We start from the raw sequence: 22,188 nt of genomic DNA on the forward strand, positions 1-22,188 counted from the left end.
GTGCATCCTGTGTCTATTGTTCCCGAGAGCAACCTCTTCATTCCCTCAAAATACCAAACTAAACCTGCCGTGTGGAACATGTATCTTCACTTAACAGGAGTCTTTGTCCAGCTTGTGAGTAATAAAAAAAAAAGGCCAGAGAAACTGTGTGTGTGTGTGTGTGTGTGTGTGTGTGTGTGTGTGTGTGTGTCGAGCAGGTAACCAGAAGTTATGGACACAAGCCCGGTATCACTTTAATTCGCCGATAAGTTGAAACATCAAAATTCACCAAAAGTTTTGAACGAGGCACAGATCTAAAGAATACAATATGTATAAAAGAGAGAGAGCGGTGAGAGAAACAGAAGAGATCACGATACAAAATGCAAATCTAGGAAACATGCACCTGGAAACACGTCACAAAGAGTTCTGGGCTGCTCACCACCGTTTTCATGAAGGTTTCTTCCAGTCAAAAAGAGTCATGATATACAGAGTGAAAGTTTCCCTTCTTTGGGAAAACACATGTTGATATATATACTCGTTGTGCAAGTGGCCTATTTATCAGCGTCACATTAAAAGAATACAAAAACGTAAGTAAATATTTCAACAATAAGAGTACACCGAGGAAACGACGAAACATTAATTTTACTATTTTGAATTCAATATATTTTCCCTCTTGGCAGAATTGTAATTACATTGTGCTGTCATGTACAAAAGCTCTATAATAATTTCATACTGAACAGAGAGATGGATATTACAAGCAGAAGAAACCCACCGACCAGATTGTGCTATGAAACAACTTCCATCTTTTAAAAATTGCACGATTAACCAAACACATTATTTGACGTTACAAACGAGCCTCGCGTTGTCGGAGGAAGAAAAAGAAAATCATCCCGGCGGCCACACAAGGCAACAATAAAAAGGTCATTTCGAGTGAAACAATAATATTTCACGTTTAATGATGAGCACCCCTGAGGGAGACTACTGCGAGAGACGAATCGGGAATATTTTGAGCGGGAACGCTGCTCGCTGTGGTGTTGAGGGCAACCAGGTCAATTATCTAATCGGAGAAACTTGGTGTGGACTCAGGTCGTGGACTCTTTGTCTGAAAGTATTTGAAACGTGTACTTTTCCCACTGAATGGATGCACAGTGTGTGTGTGTGTGTGTTTTTGTTCCATGAATTGCAGTAATTCGCACCGGATTGTCAGGGAATGCACATTATATTGTCACGTGGATAAACATTGTGTGGCCGGCGCATCTGGAAACGCAGCCACCTTACGGTCTTGGTGACAAACCGCCCACAGCAGCGATGCATAAATTTCGTGACGTTGAAATTTCAGCTCTCTGGTTTTTATTTATTTAAAAAAAAAATAAAAAAAAATTTGGTGATAGTTTTATCAGACCTGTGTCAAAGCGCCGTGATTTCACAAGTCAACTGACTGCCTCAGGAATGTTTGGAGAGGGAGTTTCTGTTCCGTCCATATTGAATCGATGGTACGGTCACGTTCCTCCATAAGTGCGTTCACAAGACTCGTATGGCAGCTGCTTGCTCGAGTGCGTCAGTCGACCGTTGAGCCCGTGAAACTGTCGCTTTCGGCGTTTATGTGTCGTCCTCGGCAAACTAAGCCAAGAAATAAAAATGCTTTTAATTTCCCAAATATCCCCCCACTCCCCCTTTTTGAAGCGACTGAACTGAATTGTAGATCTAAACTGGGCTGCCTCAGACCACTTTATAAATGCTCTAATAGAGTTCCCTTTCTTTTAGTAAAATCATGTTTGAGCATGCATCTGTGTATCTGCAGCAGATGAAAGGAGGCTCAGTCATCAGCCGACTGGACAACCAGGCAGTCTGAAAGCGTCAGGCAGGGGACTGTCCAGTTTACAGATGATCTTGTATATTCCTTTCTTCCAGCAGGGGTCGCTGTCTCTCCCGCTCCAAATGGCTGAGTAAAACTCTCTCAGAGCCACCTCGGACACCTCGATGAACCTCTCCGGGACCTGCGCACAAAGATATGTTCTCAGGATGAAATGTTTGTAGGTGTAAACGTTTACATCTTTCAAACTGCGGATGCTTTTGAAAATCAACTTTACAAATGCGCTCGACTGAAAAAGCAGAAATGATGCCGAACAACTAACTCAGCCACCACGTGTAATCATAACTGTAAGCAGCAATTTAATCCTAAACTGTATGACCACGATTTGTTTTAATATTACAAGAAATACGTTCTTGTATTTTCTCCAGTTTGCTGCTATTGTCAGAAAAGATTTAGTCAAAGTCGGGAGGAGCCGTTTTCAGTAAATTGTGTGTGTGGTTGGGAGGTTCTCATTAGATTACATTAGATCAGATTTGACTTTATTAATCCCACGCTGGGGAAATTCGGTATAAACCTGTGTTTTAGTATCGACGGGGTTTTATCTCTTCATTTCTGAGCAGTAAATCATTTTTTGTACGCCTTCATACGAAGCGCAATACTATCGTTGCATTTTATAATTACCATTCAGAGCATCCACGCAGGTGTTTTCACCGAATTGTCTGATTTGATCTCTGTGTATGGTTGTAATGTCCTTGAAGCTCCCGTTGGTTTTATTGCTCCTGTCCAAGCGGAGAACTTTACAGCTTCATCATTGCGGGGAGTAATGACAGAACAGTGCTCTGACTTATTGTACTGTACTGAGAACAAGACGGGTCTAAATTAAAACCTTACATAATGACTCGCTTACATTGATAAACATTAAAGCGAGGCGGACCGGTGAGCCAGCATGTACGATGGCAGCGACCTGAGGAGGCCAGTGCATAGATCTGCACAGGTTCAATTTAGGTGAGACACAAACAACTAATAAACTCACAACACGCGTGTGCGTGTGTGTGTGTGTGTGTGAGAACAACACAGAGGCAGTTTAGTTTGTGTTTAATCCTGACATGGCTTTGACATTTTCTTTTGCAGCTACAGAATTGATCGTATTTTTTAATTCCTCATGAAACCAACTGAAGCTTCACTGACCACAGATCATCTGGAGAATTTGATGTATATAAATCCAATGAGACTTAATAACAGATGGTTGTTTTCATACGTTCCCCCCCCTCAGAAGGTCAGCGAGATATTACGCCACTTCAAGTGTCTTTCTCCTGCACAACCTCTCACAAGTGAAAATGATTGAATGCACCCGAATAGTTGGGAGCATTTTGCACTAAATAAAGGAAAAAAAAATCTCAGCATATTTCATTTCAAGAAAGAGAAAATGAACCTCATTTTCATTTCTACATAAGACGAGATCTTTTCATTTAAGCTGTGACTGATTTTCCCGCCACAATGACGTATTTAGGTTCATCCGTAGTCAACTGTAATATTGAGAAGCTCAGCCATACACTCAGTCCCCATCACTCACAGGTCGACATTTCTGAACACTATTGTAGGAACCAAAAATCCAAACCCCGCCTACATGCATGTCTCAAATACGGTGTACCAGTCCCAGGTTTGGGAACACCTGCTCATTCAGGGGTTTCTCTTTGTTTTTATGACTGCTGTTGTTGGAGAAAGATTGTTCTACATTGTCGAACAATACTGAAGGCATCAAACATGTCTACATATGTGATTAAGTAGTAAACCGAAAACAAACACACCAAAATATGCCACCGTTTGTTTTTATTGCAGCTTTGCACTATGTTGGTATTATCTTGCCATTCGAGAAGGTAATGGAAGTGTGTAGTGCAGAGAGTGTGTTGGCATATAGCAAAGAGGTTCTGTACAGCTGCTGTCGTGATCCGTACAATGACAAAGAACTGCTCAGATAAGTAAAGGGAACAGAGTTACTGCTGCAGTGGCTGCTGAGAGGGACCAGTCTCAGAGATGGACAATTAACAACATGTCACATTAGAGCTTCAGAGTTCAAGTGGCAGAAACATTTGGTGATTTATTCAGAATTCAAGGCAACTGTGAAACAAACCACAACATGCTGCAGCAACACCCTTCTGCTTTGCGCTCAGTGACCGGTGCCGAACTATTTGGCTGGCTGAGTGTCCACTAATAGGAAGAGTTGGGTCGGGACATGAGTATTGTATTCACTCATATACTCACACAACAGGTAAAGTTTATTAGGGTTTGAGTCCTTGAAATAAATCTGAAGACACTGCCAAGACTTGGGTCGCTACGGCGATTAATTCGCTTAAAAAGGTGCACTGTCAGAGACTATTCTACGGGACAACGACTAAAAAAAAACCTCCTGCAGGCTCGGTGAGGGCCGTTTGACCAAGAAGGAGAGCGATGGAGTGCTGCTTCAGATCACCTGGACTCTGTCACAACCATCCGACTAAAACCAAAGCGAGACCGTTTGGAATGAGCTTGAACCACAGAGTGAAGAAAGAGCAGCCGGCAAGCGCTCAGCATATGCGGTAAACCCATGAAAGGCGTTCCAGGCAACGACCTCACGAAGCTGGCCGCGAGACATCTCGCAAAGCAAAAGGTGGCTGCTTTGAAGAATCTAAAATTCACGACAGATTTTGGATTTGTTTCATACTTGCTGACTACAGAATTATATGAGGGTTTCAATTGTTTTGATGTCTTCAGTGTTTTGCAATGGAGAAAACGGTAAAAGTAAAGACATTCAACCTCAGCAGGAGAAGGTGCTCATTGTGTCGGTGGAGCTGTATTTGAATGGCGATCAGAACGTTGAGTGACGGCTCCTGTTGCGTGCGAATGGAGCGCAGCAGCGTGATGTGACCGGAGCCGGGGGAAGCTGTAACCCTCGCGAGTAAGGATTCCATTGTTTGATCAACATCAGCACCGGAGTTACACACATTTTTGTGAGCACGGGTGTGTGCGTATTTACAATGTCATCATGGAGCTGAAACTTGAGAGCATATCAAAGTATGTGACACATTTTTGGGGAACAGAAAGAAAGTCGGAGGGAACCAAATCCAGCGAGTAGGGGTGAGAAACCTCCACGTTTTTAACCCACTGTGAGCGGCCATGTTGTCAGGTTGGAGAACCGGAGAGCCACCGGTTTTTCCTTCAGACGCCTCAGAACGCCACAGTGGAACTCTGTGCTGACAGTCTTACTGAACCATTTAATCATCTGGGAAGTCACACAGCAGTTGAACTGGACAACAGGAGAGGAAGTGAGAAGGTGAAGAGATGCATATTTGATCTTTTTTTTTTTTTTTTTTTTTTTTACCTTGGGGACAAATTCACGGTGCATATCTCAGCCAATATCAAAGGAAACCCACCTGCTGGCTCCGGCCCTGACGCTCCTTTTTCAGTCTTGGACAGTGACGTTCTGCCCTTCTTGAAACACAATTGTCACTCATAACCCCCCTCCTGGTTCATTGCTTCATCACTGCAGGCTTCCTGTAGCATTTCAAGGGTCTCCATTGTCGATTTCCAGCGTTTGACACGAAGTTTGACGCGCACTCTCTGATCAAGTCCACGGTGACAATCGCAGATACATCAATAAAACACGTGAAACACAGGCGCTGATGTTGATCAAACAACACAAGAGGAGCAACAGGAGCCGTCTCTGAACTTTATGATCTACCCTCGTATATTTAAAAAGGCAGCAGATGACCACCTCTTTTATCTTGTTGGTTTTACAGTCTCTCTAAAGGCATGCTCTGGCTTCTGCTCATCATCTAATTCACATAGCGAAAATACAGCAGAGCAGGAGTCATCTTGCATTGCATACTTACCGAGGTCACATCATTACAGGCAGTGGATTGAGATGTATTCCCTATTTATATATGAATCTATGCATTATAAATCATTCATGTGGCCCTGTGTTGCTCCTGTATTACCAAAATGTGACATGAGGGAAAACTGAGAGCCAATCAGACTCAAGGTCCTCAAACTATAACAAAAGCACCCACCCACGCACTATATGTAGTTAGACAATTATCAGGCTGAAAGCTACAGCTGAAGTGCAAAACAGACCATGTGCACACTGACATGCTCTCCTCACCTGGTAGATGTTACTTTTATTGTAGTGCATGTTCAGTATGCGGTACAGCTCCGTGTCACGACCCACTCGCAGCTGAGTCTCTCTGCCCAGACGAGGTGCACCATCCCTGGGTTACACAGACACACAGATAGACTCGGTTAAATGATGGGTGGCGAATGATGAGTCATAGCAGAACACGTGCAGCAGAAGAAAGGAGTGGTAGATGTGAACAGTTCTAGTAATTACCAAGAAATCAGCAAATTCTTTGAATACACACAAATTCACATCAGAAATGATTCATAAGCTGTTTCCCAAACGTCCTACCAAATTATTAAAAGTTTCCTTCAACATTAAAAAAAAAAAGATCTAGATACCATGTAAATTATTAACCGCTTTCATCTGCAGGTTCTTTGTTATAGTTTATTATAGCAGAAGTGGATGACTGTCGGGGAGGAAGCTGTAGTGATGCATGAAACCGGAAAGGGTTTGGGCATGATACAACAAATTACTGTCGTTCTGCATTTAGTCATTATTTCTGTCTACAATAGATCAAATATGCAGAAAAAAAATATATGGACAGCATCTGATGCATGAATCCAACTGGATGTAAATCTCCTATGCCAACGTGCCAGCTCCTTCCAGACCCAGTCACACAATGAAAGTCTTGCAAATACAATGAGTTGAACGTGAACCAGCGTCAACTCAAACCAACCGGGTGAGAGCCTCACGGACAGCCTGGCGTGCAAAGCGCTCCATCTGGATGTAGAAGAACTCTCTGAAGTTACTGAACCATTTAATCATCTGGGAAGTCACACAGCGGTTGAACTGGACAACAGGAGAGGAAGTGAGAAGGTGAAGACGTGAATATTTGATAAAAAACAGTTTTTTTTACCATTTACAATGACGATACACATTTGACTGCCAACAGAACTTCTGCTTGTGTTTAGTTTGAGCATCAATTGTAGTTTCTCCCTTTGAGGGCAATAAAAGTGTGTCCTATCTAATCTAATAGTTGATGGAAACTCCAGTTGTGTTTCCCTAATGCGTATGCCTCACAAATATAATATTGACTGGCTGAACATATCAGCTAATTAGGGATACACAACACAACATAAATTAAAATAGTTGCATTGCATGCATATTTGAAAGGTCCACTTCTAATATGATTCTTATCGAGAGTGTACTGGCTGTACTGATTGTCAATAAAAATAAAAAAAAAACACGTCAAGTAATGATGATGGCTATTATTGCACAAAAATGCACCATGTTCCTATTAGCAAGTCATAGTTGGTTAGCTCAGCTGGTTAGAGTGTGGTGCTAACAATGCCAAGGTCATGGGTTCGATCCCCGTACAGGCCGATACGGCTTTTAAATAACCTCTGCAAAACTCTTAAGTTATGGGATGGCCAGTCAAGGCTTTAGCACAGTAAACATAATGCTAGTTCAGCTGAGAGTGAACATCAATCAATTATGAATTATTAATTCTGCAAAATTAGTTCAGAAATGGTTACAGAGTTTTTCATATTTACCATTTCTGGACTCATTTTGCAGAATTAATAATACATAATTGCCTATTAAACATGGCCGGTTAGCTCAGCTGGTTAGAGCATGGTGCTAATAACGCCAAGGTCACGGGTTCGATCCCCGTACGGGCCAATACTGCTTTTAAATAACCTCTACGAAACTCTTAAGTCATGGGATCTCACGGCCAATCAAGGCTTCAGCACAGTAAACACAATGCTAGTTCTGAGGAACTTTCTGAATATTTCCTACATAAATCTTTAAAAAAAAAAATCTTCACTTTGACTTGTGCGTAATATAAGCTTTAAAAAAAAGATTACCTGGGGAGGAGCCTGAAGCAAATAAGGAGCACCTCTTCATTCATGCTTTGGTTATGGAGTCAATCCACTGTATATTGGATATTGTGTTGTTTCACTGGTTAGAAGGTCGTCAAAAGTCATTATTTAAAAGTGGTAACTTTTTTTTAAATCAACTTAAATAACTGATAAACAGATTTACAGTTACTGTGACCTTTTGCAGTTTGTTGTTCAAATGTAAAATAATCTTCCTAAGTACGGTACCAGTCAAACATTTGGACATAACAACTCATTCAAGGGTTTTTCTTCCAAACTATGAAATATGGATATATTTTTATGTAGTGGTCAAAAACAGTGAAGAAAATAAAGAACTGAAGAAAGTAAACGTGTTTTTAATTTAGATTCCTCAAAGTAGCCACGGTTTGCTTTGACAACAGCTTTGCACACTCTTGGCTTGCTTTCAACCAGCTACATGAGGTCGTCACCTGACTACTTTTGAAGGAGTTCCCACATATGCTGAGCACTTGTTGGCTGCTTTTGCTTCACTATGTAGTTCAACTCACTCAAGTTGGGTCAATTTTGAGGCGAGGTGAAATTGCGAAGCACTCATCACTGTGTATCTTGGTCTAATAGACCTTACAGAGCCTGGAAGTGCATTTTGGATTATTGGTTCCTCTCAGTGAAAATCAGATGCTGGTTAAGTGTTGCCTTGAATTCTGACAGCAGCGTCATCAGCAAAGCCTGGTCACACCGTCAAAACTCTTCCTCCATGGTTGAAGCAACAACATGCAGATACCATTATACCGGTTGGAACAAAAAAGTTTCGGATTAATTGGACCAATGTCCAGATTTCCACTGGTCTAATGTCCATCCCTTGTGTTTCTTGGTCTAAGCTATTCTCCTTTTTTCTTGGTCTCCCTCAGCAGTGTTTTCTTTCGACCATGAAGGCCTTTTTTTTTTATCCGGTATCCTCCGAGCAGTTGATGGTAATATGCGTCTGCTCCTTAAACTCTGGGAAGAATTGATGTGGGCACTAATCTGAAGTGCTGTTTATTGTAAATTTCTGAGGCTGGGAACTCTGCGGCGTGAGCCTTTTTCATCACAGGATTTAATGGTTTTGCACTTAAGAAAACTTCCAAAGTTCTTGAAATTTCCTGGACTGATTGACCTTCTAAGAATTTGTCCATTAGGCCTGTTTGCTATTTTATGGTTTGCATGTCTTCATTTTTGCCTTCCAATGCAAAAAGTAGTCAGTTGAATGAGTGGGTGTACCCAAACCTTTGACTGGTATACACAGTCTTTTTTTTTTTTTACCATAACTATTCATGACAAATTTGAGTGATCATTTCCATGAAATAAAGTAATTTCAATGTCTCTGTAACTCATGTAAAACCATTAATTTTGGCCGATATATCATTATCAGACTTTATTTACTGTCACAATAGCGTCAGTCAAGCCCTATTAAATATTAAAAATGGCTGGTGCAGACTTAACCCTCGTGAACGGAGAAGAAAGCGGTGGATATGCGTGACTAGCCTTTTGTAATAGTAGGTCTGTCACGTGATTTTGACTTCAATGTTGTTAAACAGCTGACAAAGTTTTGTTCCAGCACTGTGATGGGGTACACACACCTTGACATCAGGGAAGTACGTCTTGAGCGTGTTGGAGCTGGGATAGCGCGCGTAGAAGAACATAAGCTTGGCTTTCTTCAGGTGGCAGGGGGACAAGCCCTCTTGGGCGTACACGAGGCCAGTTAAGGTGATAATTGTGTCATGAACACACATAAACACACACACACTCCCTCATTCCCTCCAGCATGCTGACAAAAGGATATCCCCCCAGCTGTCAGGTAGAGCTCTCCTCCATCCATCCCTCCTCCTCTCATGCCGCCGTCTCCTCTCATTCCCCTCTCCCGGCCTCCGTGCGCGTGGCGTGCCAGCGACGGGTCCAGGTGACCGAGCAACGGCAGCGGGGGGAAGGAGGGGTGAGACGAGAACTCCAGGAAAGGGTCAGAGTTCAAATAGTCCTTGCGGGACGGGGGGAGGTGGGGGAGTTGGTGGTGGTGAAGCGAGCGGGAGAAGAGCTGCTGCATGGAGTAGTGGAGCAGCGGGAGAGGGAGAGGCGGAGGCGGAGGAGGAGGAGGAGGGGGAGGCGCGGGGAAGGAAGAGGAGGAAGAGGAAGAGGAGGATGAGGATGGGTGGAAGGAGGAGGAGGAGGGGTCCTTGGGTTGTGAAGCTGGAGGTAAGAGGGGTGGGTGAGAAAGAGGGGGAGGACGAGCTAAAGAGGGGTGATGCAGGGAGAGGTTTGGGTGGGAGGGGTTCAGGTGAGCAGAGAGATGTGGGCCCAGGAGTGGGTAGGCCTTTCGTGTGTCAGGTGACCTCTGAACAGCCAATGGCATCGTCAGGTCTGATGGTTCAGCGCGATGCGGCGGTCCAGGAGGCAGAGTGCTGCTGTTGCTCATCTTTTGGAGCTGCTTCTGTCGTTCTCCGTCCTGCCCTCCTGTTTTCTCCTCCTTCCCTCTTGTCATGTCCACCCGTCTTCCTCTCGTTAGCAACCCCATCCACACTCCTCTTTCCTTCCCGCCAGCATTCCCTGCATCAGATGGGAGAAAAGAGACGGCGGCCGGAGGCGAGGACGGAGTGAAATCCGTCATCTCGGTGTAAAGGCGAAGGACTCGGTCGATGACTCGGGCCACGGCGCTGCCGAGCTCCAGCTTCAGAGCCTGAGCAAACTTCTGCCCTCCTTCCTCGCCCTCCTCTTCTATCCCTCCATCCCAGTCTCCTCTCGCCAGCCCGCCGCAGTCCAACCACAACCCAGATCCCTCCATCACGCCCTCCAAGTGCAACCCTCCTCCTCTTCCCTTCTCCATCCTCCCATCTCTGTCTTTCTGCAACTCCTCTTTCCGTTTGTGGAAGTTGTCAAAAGGGGAAGCAGAAAGGAGGGATAAAGACTCCTTCTCCATCTCTCCACCATCAATGTCCTCTTCATCATACATCCCTTCTGTGATGTCCTCCTCCTCCATCATCCCCACATCTCCTTCTCCTCCATCACCTCCACCACTGTTTCCATTTCTGCGCTTCCTTTTTTTCTCCTCCTGCACTAAGTGCTTTTCCCCAAAAGCCCTCCACACTTTCTCCTGCAGAGCCTGCAGTCTCTCTCTGGCCTCCTCCAGCTGTTCTTTCAGCTCCTCCCGCTCTCTTTTTCTCCCTTCCCTCCCTCCCTCACGCCTCTTGCCTCCTTCTTCTAAATCCCCATCTCTCTGTCGGCTCTCCATCTTCATCCTCTTCACTTTCAGGACGTCCTGACTCCACTCGGCCGTGAGAGCGGCTTCACTGTGCCTCTTCCTAACCCCCAACAGGTTGTCCTCTCTCTCCATCACTTCCTCCTCTCCTCCTTCCATCCCTTGATCCACCTGTCCATCCCTCTCTCCTTCGTCTTCCTCCAGGTTTCTGTCTTCCAGGTGTCTGTGCGTGCTCAGGTTGGTGTTGAGTAGCCCTGCGATCCTCCTGGCGCCTCCACCCGGCTGGAAGAGGTGGTGGATGAGGGGGAAGCCAGGGGGTCTGAAGGCAGGATTCGGGCGACCGGCGCTGGCCTGAGGATGAACTCCGGGCAGATCTGTTGAGTTGAGAGTGGGAGGAAAAGTATGTATCTGGGGAGCAGAATCCTCGAAAAGATCTGTGGGTGAATCCATCACTGCAGAGAGACAGAAAAAGACAGAGACAATGAGCATTATTGCTGCTGATGTGTGCGTTTTGTTTTTAATAGGTTTTGAGTGTTTTGTAAATGATTACATAAACAGCACATTTCCATTGGTATGGCCAGGTTGTACTAGCTTACACTTAAAAAAAAAGACCTGTGTGTATATAATGGAGTTTTGTTGGTAGTGCTCAAAGCTCTGAAAAATGACATTCAAAAAAATCAATGGAAACGTTACTGAACGGAACCACTCTATGCAGAAGAAAACAGGCCTTTTTAAAATGGCTGATAGTGTTTTCTGTGGATTACCCAGCAAAACAAAAATCTGAGCGAAGTGGCTTTTAATTTGTTTTCAATGTCATTTTCAATGAGATTCCATTCAGCTCCACTGTATTGAAGTAAAAGGCAGAGACCGTCCACATACTGAAAATGAACACACTGGTCGATTGTTGAAGGGTGTTAAAACGACCCATATTGACATTTATTACGACCTCTCGTGTACGTAGTAATTATAATGGGAGGAATGGAGGAAGTCAGCTGACGAAATGTAAAGAGTGAAAATGGGAGGAACAAAGGGAGACATGTTAGGAGTGGTTGGATGGAAAAAAAACACAGAACTGTCTGTATCCTGTGCGAAAACAAAAATCAACGTTGGCTCATTTCCTCTTGTGCGATCCATTTAATGCGCGCACCCCGCATAACGTAATTTATGTCACGTACATAATATAAGTTACATCAAGTACGTAGAAATGGTTATATTACTCAAAACAATGATATTTTCCCTAAACCTAACTGTGACGATGTCAGAGCATCACCCGCGTGTTTATAATTGTTACTATGACGACAAAAGTCTGGCAGCCAATGGTCAAGTTGCTTCTTCCGCGCGTGGACGTGTTAGTCCTATAGAGGTCGCTAAAAACCGTCGTATCGTATTGGGAGTCAGTTGAAATCGACCTATGAGGAAATCGGTATGAGGATTTGTAATTGAGGTCATTTGTGTGAACTGACCACTGACGTTGGTTTTAAATCGGTCTCTTTAATTGTCTCTCCACGGCCTTCGTGACTACACTGGGAATAGATGGCCATCACAACGTGACTGAAACATGACTTACGCTTACCTGGACAGCAAAACAGGTCACCGGTTTATCACAGAACACAGCCACTTCCACTTTGACAGGGACAACAATGAGCTGCACCGTCCTTGCACAAAGCTGAAAAATATAAGCATCCATTGTGACAGTGTTCAAGAGAGTACATTTAACTATGCACAGAACAGATGAATTCTCAGACGGTCAGCTGCTCAGTTGGGTTGATATTATTTTCCACGACTTTCTAACGCATCATAGAAAAAAAAAAAACATTGCAGCTCAGAACAAAAATTCAGTGGAAGACGGAGAGAAAGAGGATGTCAGTGCAAGTCTACAGACTGGGGATCAGGCTACATGCTGCTTGTGTTTTGGGTTAACATGTGGCCTGTGATCTTTGTCACATATCACCTATCACCCTCCTCTCTTCATACTGTCCTTCCTGTTGCTCTTGAATGTGTGCTTCCAAGACAGCACAAACGTCATTTAAATATATGACAAAACGGAGGAAGACAATTGTACTTTGACATGAATCTTTGCGCAGAGCACAAAAATAAAAGTGTGAGAAAAATTACAGACCATTTGTTTGCTGCGTTTCTTTTATTTACCTGTGCTGCAAACTTTGGGTACTTGCAACACTCACAGTATGCAATTCTACATGAAATTCCTGACAATACCTGGAAAAGCTTGTAAAGTGGAGAACTGTGAACACTGGGCTAATGAATAACAGCACTACATTTCACTATTTAATCAGGATCAAAAACACACATCCCCATTCCCTTTTCTTTTTTTTTTCACTATGTAACCTCCTCTCCCTGCCGATGCCCCTTTTTCCTTCCTCTCTATTCCTCTCTCATCCTCTCTTCCTCCTCTCTCTCTGTTATCAGTTCAGGCAGCTTGTTAAGCACTGTTTGATCAGAGTGTTTACCGTCAAACACACACATGCACACGCACACACACACATGCACACGCACACACACATGCACACACAAAAGCAAAAGAGGCTTGAGAGAGGGCTAACAATGGTCAATGGTCCTTGTGGAGTGAAATGGAGTGAGAGCAGCATGTATGTATGTGTGTGGTGTGTGTGTGTGTGTGTGTGTGTGTAGTGTGTGTGTGTATATGTGTGTGTATATGTGTGTGTGTGTGTGTGTGTGTGTACTGTGTGTATGTGTGTGTGTGAACAGTAGTCCTACTTAGCTTTGATAACACCCCTAATCCACTTCAGATGGATACACTACAGCTCACTGAACAGAAAGATGGACAGATGATAAATGGACAGATGTAAGTACAGACTGACAGAGGGACGGTAGTTGGACAAAAAAAAAAAATGAAAACATGAACAATCTCAGAGTTTTACATCCGAGACCAAATGAGTCACTTGATCGTCACTGTTGAGCATTAAGAACGAACGATAGATAGATAGATAGATAGATAGATAGATAGATAGATAGATAGATAGATAGATAGATAGATAGATAGATAGATAGATAGATAGATAGATAGATAGATAGACAGACAGACAGACAGACAGACAGACAGATAGATAGATAGATAGATAGATAGATAGATAGATAGATAGATAGATCACAGTTCCCCTTGTGCAACATGAAGAGAATAATCCTCCTATAAATAGCTAAATATCAATTATTCAAATGCCCTCTCCTCTACTATAATACAGCCCAGATGGCAAGCCAACCAATGCGCTTATATCAGGGACAGATTAGCTTTTCAAAGCCAGTGGAAAGCTGCACAAAATATGAACACTGCGCAATGAAAATGAAAGATATTAACCACTAGATTAGGCTTAAGGATGGTGCTCTTGGACGGCTGGAGCTGTCACTGGTAAAACTGACCAGCGAGAAACGCAAATGAAATAAAGCACACATAAATCACTGGTGTTAATGCATGAAAGGTTTTGGAAATTTATATCCAAATTAATTAAACAGCATATTCTAACATTTGGGGACAAAATATCACATAGACCAACAGGTTATCCACATGTGTTAAAAAAAAAAAAAGAATTTGCTCATAGTTGCAGGCCTATATTGTTGGATGCAGTACACATTTATCAAAAAACTGTTTTTGTGATCAAACTGAATTACATAAGGATATAAATATAAACCCTAACTGCACATATGGTCAGCGATGAAAGTACGCACTGTCTTTCAACAAGATCTAAAATATACAGTAGGCTATTTCTGAATACATTTGAGTCAGCTATATATATATATATATATATATATATATATATATATATACATATACTTTTTTTTTTTTGTCTTGTTTAAAAGCTAACTTTGGTTTAAGTTATTTTTATTTTATTTTTTTTATTTCATGGTTATCCTGTGATCTATCTATCTATCTATCTATCTTCATATCTATCTATCTATCTATCTATCTATCTATGGTATAATTACGTTACTTTGAATAAATCATATAACGTTTGAAGCCTCCTCGTGGCAACATCTGCCGGTTCTGCCACGCGAGAGGAATCCGCTTTGGCCATTCTGACGCGCGAGCTGTCAGTTTGTGTGTGTGTGTGCGAGTGTGCGCGCGTGCCCGCGGTGCGTCCTGTGACTAATTGGCAGCGGTGGACTAATGTCGCAGTATGAAAGAAAAAATAAACACAGACACGAGAAGAGCAAACACTGACCTTCGAAGCTTATTTAACGTGGAATTTTTCAAACATTACGCTGTGTGTGAAGTTTAAAAATTAACTCACCCTCAGTCACAGAGAAAGAGCTCCAACGGTGTCCGCTCCCCCGAAGCTTTCGACTCCAGCGGCCGTTCCTGTGCGCTCCGTCTCGGGCTGACTCCGGCTGACTGGCACCAGAAGGGCCTCAGACATCGGTGCGGACAGAAAGACACCGGCCAGCAGCAGGATTCCGCCTATTTCCCGCTCCCTCCCTCCCTCCCCCCCTCCTCCTCCTCCTCCTCTGTATTTTGTCCCGTGTTCCGTAACTCTCTCAGTTTTACTCTCACTCATCAAACGCCTCCTCTTTACTCGAGTTGTGTCACTGTGCAGGTTTTTTTTTACCTCCCTCGCCAATCCATCTATCTCCGGCTGGCATCAAATCTCACGCGCTGCTCCCTGTGCAGAGTGGTGCGCGCGGTGGGCGGGCGGTCAGGAGAGCTGTCCACTTGACGGTCCGGTCCCTCCCATGTTGGCATGACCCCCGGTTGGTGTGCGCGCGCACACACACACACACACACACACACAAGCGGTCTCGCGCGCGCACGTACACATAATTGATAGTTGATTATTCATGATAGCAACAGTTTATTACAGATGGCTTCTTCTGCGCCGCAGAGGCACATTCGTACGTGAGAAGCCTACTCTGACCGAGACTGAGGAGCATTTTCAATTAGAGCTGAAACCTGTCCTCACTGACAGGCCTACTGGCGCTTTTTTACTCTGGAGTCCGGGGTGTTAACCGTGACGTTTCTTTAAAATGACACTCCTCCCAGTCAACGCCGGGTTATTTGTATGACTGATAATGATACTAAGTAAACTGCCCAGGGGACACTACGCGGTGCTCACTTGTTCCAGCTGTCACTTCCTGTATGTTCTCTGTTTGTAGTCAACGTCACGTCAACCTCACAACGATGTTGGGCTCACTCCAAAAGGTCAGATGATGACACAGGACAACTTCGAAGTCAAACCCAACCGGTGGCCTGGACTGGTGGATGCAGGCCAGGAGCAGCGACGTCAGCACCTGTGCAACCAGCAGACAAATCTGTTGGTGTAACATTAGCGTCAGCAAAACAGCTGCCGTTACATTTCAGTTCAACCCCAGAATATTACTATAAATATGTCAACATCTTACTCATGAATAATGGTACTTATTGCCCACCCCCCCCCAAAAAAAACAAAAAAATGTCTTGTGCTTGGTAAATATACACAAGCATGAACTATTCAAGCTGATTGTCTTTTTTAAAAGCAAATGTCTGAGGTTACCAGTGTTTGTCTGAATGTCATTATGTGATCCGTTTCAAATTAAAATCCCTTTATGCTGTTTTGTACGCCTCCAGCCATACACTTCCGCTGTAATGTCTCAATTGACATACTTCTGCACTTACATATAGTCAAACATGTTAGTGCACTTACATGTGCAGCGCGTGAATTTTGACAGTGTAGGATTAGTTCAAATTGCAAACTGCCGTCTTGCACATGTCACACATAACCGTTAACAATTAAATGCAACGCCTGCTACGATATCTGCTGGTTTAATTTGGTGAATGTACTTAAAAATGAACATGTTATTGTGCCCTCTGTTGCACACAGACAATAAACGTACGATGGCTTCTATCCAACAACAGTATATTTATACTTTGTGAAAAATAAACACTTTTGTGTGAACGTATGCAAAGTATTTGTATAGCCTGGTATTCTACGACAGCTGCAGCTTCCTCGGCCTCCAAAATGGCGATCCCTCTTTTTCACTTAAGAAGCCACGGTGGTGACGGTTGGCTGGAAAAGTGTCCAGTGTTTCATACATGAATTTTGTGGACCAATAAGAGCTCACCGTCCGGGTACTAGTGCACCACATGCTTCCATCCTTGACAGTGTGATTGGACTTGTAGTATAAGCACACAATTTGAGATACAGCCTAAATTTGTACCCGCTGGTTACGATAATAATTAAAATGGCTTTCCCTGTGATTAAATACACCTTGAACATCAGCAATATCGTATCTTTTATTCCCTGTAGAAATTCAGAATGTAACATCTAATGATTTGCTGATACTGGCTGATGCACACGCCAGCACGTGAAAAAGGCAGCTGGCTCTTCTTCTTTTCTACTGCGAGCCATGACTAAAACTGCATTATAAAAGTGGAGTTGCGGTCTCTTAGTCATTCATTACCTGTCTAATCTCACCACAGGAATATTTTTTTTAGATCCAACACTGAAACTGGCTACTGAGACTAAACACAGAACTGACAATTACAGTACAATTTTAAAAACCAAAATCTTAAATTTTTAAATTTTTTTTAATTATTATAAATAAGTTAACAAATCACATCTGATTCCAGAACAGGGAGTCTTTATTAGGTTTAATAAATGTCAAATTATGAGTCAAGTGTAAATCACATTTCAACAGATTTATTGATAACTTTAAGATAACATGACTCAAATTTACAGAGATGTGAAATATATATTCTGTATCTTAATGATTTAAAGCACTACAGTTTCATTGAGTAATATATGACCACTAGGGTTTTATAAGGTCTACCATTTGGAAGCAACAGATCAAAAATACCCATGGTCAGTGCACCACAATGGTCTTTTTAATGCTGTCCTTGATCTGCTTCATCCGTGTTTCTGTAGTCACAGATGTCCTGAATCCATGAAAACATTTAAGTAGAGGCTTGAACTTGAGCAGCACTGTTCACTGTTGCTGAATGTTTCCAAACTGTTCACATGATCTCACCGTGAGACCAAAGCCTGTTTCCAATCCTCACTTCACTGTGTTGCTTCCTTCTCTTATCTCTTCCTGGGGATCATTTGTTGTTTTTTTTCATCTATCTAGTGCATCACATTCCCCTTATGATTCGCTCCCTCCTCTCTCTCTTTCTGTGTCTCATTTCATCTCTTTCTTTCTCTACTTCTGATTAAAAATGGTTATGCACTGAGTGAAAGGTCGCAGTTGTTATGGAAACAAGGCTGGTAACAAAAGCTGGACACATGGGTACAGAGAGGAGAGAAAAGGGGGAGAGATGGAGGGGGGGGGGGGAAAGAGGGAGATTTGTCTGAATAAACATAAACATGCAGAGAGGAGGAGAGGGCAGGAAAGAGGGAGAGAGGTCTGAATAAATAAAAACATATGCAGAGCGAGGAGGACAGGAGACAGCGAGGTCATGAAATGATGGCTCCATCTGCAATAATAAACAACAAAAGATAATTCTGGGTTTTTTTCTCGTTCGAGGAAGTCGGTCGAGGAACAAAGGTGTGTGTTTGGACAGAGTGGGAGAATGCAATTGATAGATAATACATGGATCTGCTGCACAAGCTGGAGAATACTAAAAAGCACAAATTGCTCACAGAAAAAAAAGCCTACAAAAAGCCTGAAACTGTGTATGTGTGAGTGTGAGTGCCTGAACGTCATCTCTCCGAGGGCTCATATTATGTTAACCACTTAGACTAACATCAAACACTCTCTCTCACTCTCGCACACACACACACACACACGCACACACTTCAGTAGAAGCATGAAGGTGCCAGCCATATAAATAGGATATCCCAGAGCGAGAGATATAAAGAGAAAGGGTCTGACAGAGAGAGAGAAAGAGAGGGAAAAGAGATTATCAGTTCAAAGGGGAGGCGGAAAGGGGCGAGAAATAGGATGGGCGGGGGGAGGGGGGGGGGAGTGGAGTGTTAAAGTGGGAGAAAGGGAGAGGGCAAGAACAGGAGGGGGTGAGGGCAGCTAGATATGAACGGATCAATAAATGGCATAAAGTGTATGCTCATTGATTTACTTACAGCGCGAGAGAGAGAGATGGGTGTGGAAGAGAGGACGGACAAAACACGGAGCTGAGAGAGGCAGCGAGTGCGAGGGGAAGGAAGAAATAGATATGAAAACCCAATTAAAGTTAATCAATACTTTCATATTAACAGTGGGTCAAATGAGTATTTTCAGTGTGAAAGAGGTCAACTCATAGTGGCAAGTTTCCGTCAGCTCTGTGGTGTGCTTTAAGCCTCTGTTAGCTCGTTGTTTTGATTTTCGAACGCGCGAACTCAAATAGTTTTTTTTTCTGGCAACAAATTTTCAGTGAAAAATCTTGAATAAACCCACTGATCACTTCTCATATGAGCACTGACTGGCTGAGAGACAAACTCAGCAACTAGTTTGTGGAAAATTTAGCCACTGAAGAGTCAGATGTTTTCTTTTGGAGGTGGTGGAGGCCAAAAACGTAGCTAAAAAGAGTGATTATTGGACTTAATCAAGTGGCGAGAATCACGTATCCAAATGCTGTTATGTATCTGCAGAATGTCTAAATGGGCTTTGTTCTTTTCCCCTAACCGCTAACCACATGGTTTTTCGGGTCACCGCGAGGCAAACACGTGACACTGGTATGCTAATCTCTAGCTGACTGTCAGGTGTATTGCAGGCTTTGGCGTGATGTCGGTTTGGTTATCGTATTGTTACCTTTTTATATTTTTCTTTTTGGCCATCCTGGATGACTTGTGAACAAGTCACATACATACAGTACCAATAAAAAGTACATTCAAGGGTATATTTTTAATTGTTTTCTGTATTCTAGATCAGTACTGAATACACCATAACACAAATGAATGATGTCATAACCACAAAAATGAGAAAACAAAGTACCATATGTTTTGAATTTGAGATTCTTTTAAGGAGCCACCTTGTGCTTTGTACACTTGGCTTTTCTCTCAGCGAGACACAGTACAATGCTTTTGAAGTGATGAGTTCCCACATATGCTGAGCATTCGTTGGCTGCTTTTCCTTCACTTCTTTGTCAAAACTCCTCAGAACCTGAAGGATGTTTTGGGTCATTATCAAATGATGGTCCCGCTATAAGCACAAACTAGATAATGGTTAAGTGCGCCTCGAGCTCAGTGTTGAGATGTGTCTGCCCCTTGAACTCTGGGTAGCAGTAATTTGGGCTCTAATGTGAGGCAACAACATGTGATGATTCACGAGGGTGGTATCCATGATGAACATCTCTGCAGCATGCATGTGTGCACTGTGTTATAAAATGTGTTTTACAAGACAAATATTGGAGCTTATTTGGTTTCCATATTTTACAACTGCTTTGATCCGCTCTCTTAACTGTCAACCAAATTTACCAAAACACATGCAAAACACTGAATCCCACATTTCCCATGATGCAACTCAGAAGCGTTTTTAATTAGACACTAGCTGGCCCTTAACACCTTCTTATTTGAAACTGCATACTTCCAGTTTGCAAGGCTTTCTGCCTTAGTGATGAATAATGATGTCACAGTGGGTTGACGTTTTTTTTTTTTCAGACTTTGGAAAGCTCCCTACAAAGCCAGAGCAAAAAATATTACTGCTGTCACAGGCTGTGTAGCACTCCTCACAATAAAAAAGAACTTAGCTCAATGTGTAAAATTGTTGGAGCTGCCCTTTAATTTTCTAATTATGCTTTCAGTGATGCTCCTCACATATCACTCAGGCCCGGAGCTAAAGCGAAGAAGACACTGAGAGAATGATCGCACATGTCAAGACAGACAGAAACAGAAAAAGAGAGAGAGAGAGAGAGAGACAAGTTGGACCAGAGCGTGAGGCAGATAGACAGAGAGAGAATGAATGTGTTTATGTGTGTGTGAGAGAGAGAGAGAGAGATGGGAGGGAGTATGAGAGACAGAAGTGTACTCAAATAGCTGAGGGCAAGGTGACAGAGAGAAACGAACGGACGCAGAGGGATAACAAGCTCATGGAGGGGGGATGTGTGTGTTAGAGAGAAAAAAAAAGGAAGACAGAGGGCGGAAGGGAAGAGGGATAGAGGAAGTTGAGAGAACAAAAATAAAAACAAAGAGAGAGTGTGTGTGTGCGTGTGTGTATGTGTGTGTGTGTGTGTGTGTGTGTGTGTGTGTGTAGACAGCCAAAGGTGTCACAGTGTGCTGTTTGGCTTAATGATGACCCACTGGGCATGTAGGTCATAACGGTTTGTGTCTCCAAGCCATGACTGTATGCCCATGTGCCTCCATTAGCGCGAGCGCCTGTGTGTGTGTGTGTGTGTGTGTGTGTGTGTGTGTGTGTGTGTGTGTGTGTGTGTGTGTGTATGTGTGTGTGTAAATAGAAACTCACTCGACACACACATGTAAAGTGGGTCTCTTAGAGTGCATTTAAGAGTGTGTTTGGTCAGAGGTTGGAGAAGCAGTTTTTCTACTCGGTGGGACTCAAAAAGATACTTAAACACACACACACACACACACACACACACACACACACACACACACACACTCATGTGCACCCACACATGCTGGAGATCCAGTTTTTGGCATACACACTCACACACCAACAGCTGCCCTCCCTGTCATACATGCACACGTAATGCACCATGTATGGTACTAAATTATGCACAAATACACACACACATACACATCTTTCTTTTGATCTCTCATGACAACACAACCACACAGACACACACACACATACACACACACAGAGGGAAGCTATTATGCTCTCAGGCTGGAGTGTTTTGATGGTATAATTGCAGTGACCAGTGAGGAGAAAGAGACAGAGGGAGGGGTGGAAAGAGGGATGGGGATGGAGGGAGAGGAAAAAAGAGGAGAGTGCTGACACTCTCAGCATGCTAATGTTGTGAGGCTCTACCCCCCCCCCCCCACACACACACACTCTCCCCCCTCACCCCAACCCCTCCTCCTCTCAGTGATTTCAAACCTCTCCTCTCTCCCTCCCTCCAACTCTTTGTCTCTCCATCTTCCTCTCTATCTCACATCCTCTGCCTTTCACAGGTGGAGTGCTAGAATGAGGTGGGGTGGTTCGGGGGGGAGGGGGGATGGAGGTAGAGAGGTGGAGAGATGAGAGCAAAAAGAGGGATATGTAACAGGATGGAGCAATGCTATCTCTTGCTTTCTCCACCATCCCTCCATCCACTTCAAGCTCCCCACAATGGTCAAAACAAAGCATGCAAAAAAAAAAAAAAAAAAAAGAGGTACAGAAA

At 43.3% G+C, this 22,188-nt stretch overlaps 1 protein-coding gene and 2 non-coding genes across 3 annotated transcripts; 2 read left to right on the top strand and 1 right to left on the bottom strand.

The window, feature by feature from the left end:
• Positions 1-208: 208 nt before the first annotated feature.
• Positions 209-15,640, bottom strand: prox3 (prospero homeobox 3). The gene is made up of 7 exons (XM_069159286.1): positions 15,233-15,640; positions 12,541-12,633; positions 9,561-11,419; positions 9,358-9,465; positions 6,622-6,734; positions 5,931-6,036; positions 209-1,976 (listed from the first exon to the last, which is right to left on the bottom strand). Exons 3-7 carry the CDS (start codon positions 11,415-11,417, stop codon positions 1,803-1,805), a joined length of 2,358 nt encoding a protein of 785 aa, XP_069015387.1. The 5' UTR covers positions 11,418-11,419; positions 12,541-12,633; positions 15,233-15,640; the 3' UTR covers positions 209-1,802.
• trnav-aac (transfer RNA valine (anticodon AAC)) lies at positions 7,195-7,268 on the top strand. The gene has a single exon. It is a non-coding gene; the product is annotated as a tRNA-Val (tRNA).
• Positions 7,492-7,565, top strand: trnai-aau (transfer RNA isoleucine (anticodon AAU)). Its single transcript has one exon. It is a non-coding gene; the product is annotated as a tRNA-Ile (tRNA).
• Positions 15,641-22,188: the final 6,548 nt, after the last annotated feature.

Source organism: Embiotoca jacksoni, unplaced genomic scaffold, assembly GCF_022577435.1.
Source record: "Embiotoca jacksoni isolate LCO1_2020_lvr unplaced genomic scaffold, fEmbJac1.0.p SCAF_24, whole genome shotgun sequence".
In the NCBI taxonomy this organism is placed as follows: domain Eukaryota; kingdom Metazoa; phylum Chordata; class Actinopteri; family Embiotocidae; genus Embiotoca; species Embiotoca jacksoni.

Excerpts from the sequence above, each read along its gene's own strand:
- prox3 (XM_069159286.1), bottom strand. The coding sequence starts at position 11,417 with ATGGATTCACCCACAGATCTTTTCGAGGATTCTGCTCCCCAGATACAT. Across the intron at positions 6,735-9,357 it reads CGTACTTCCCTGATGTCAAG|TTCAACCGCTGTGTGACTTC; the intron begins GTGTGTGTACCC and ends CCTGTTGTCCAG. Across the intron at positions 1,977-5,930 it reads ATAAAAGTAACATCTACCAG|GTCCCGGAGAGGTTCATCGA; the intron begins GTGAGGAGAGCA and ends CTTTGTGCGCAG.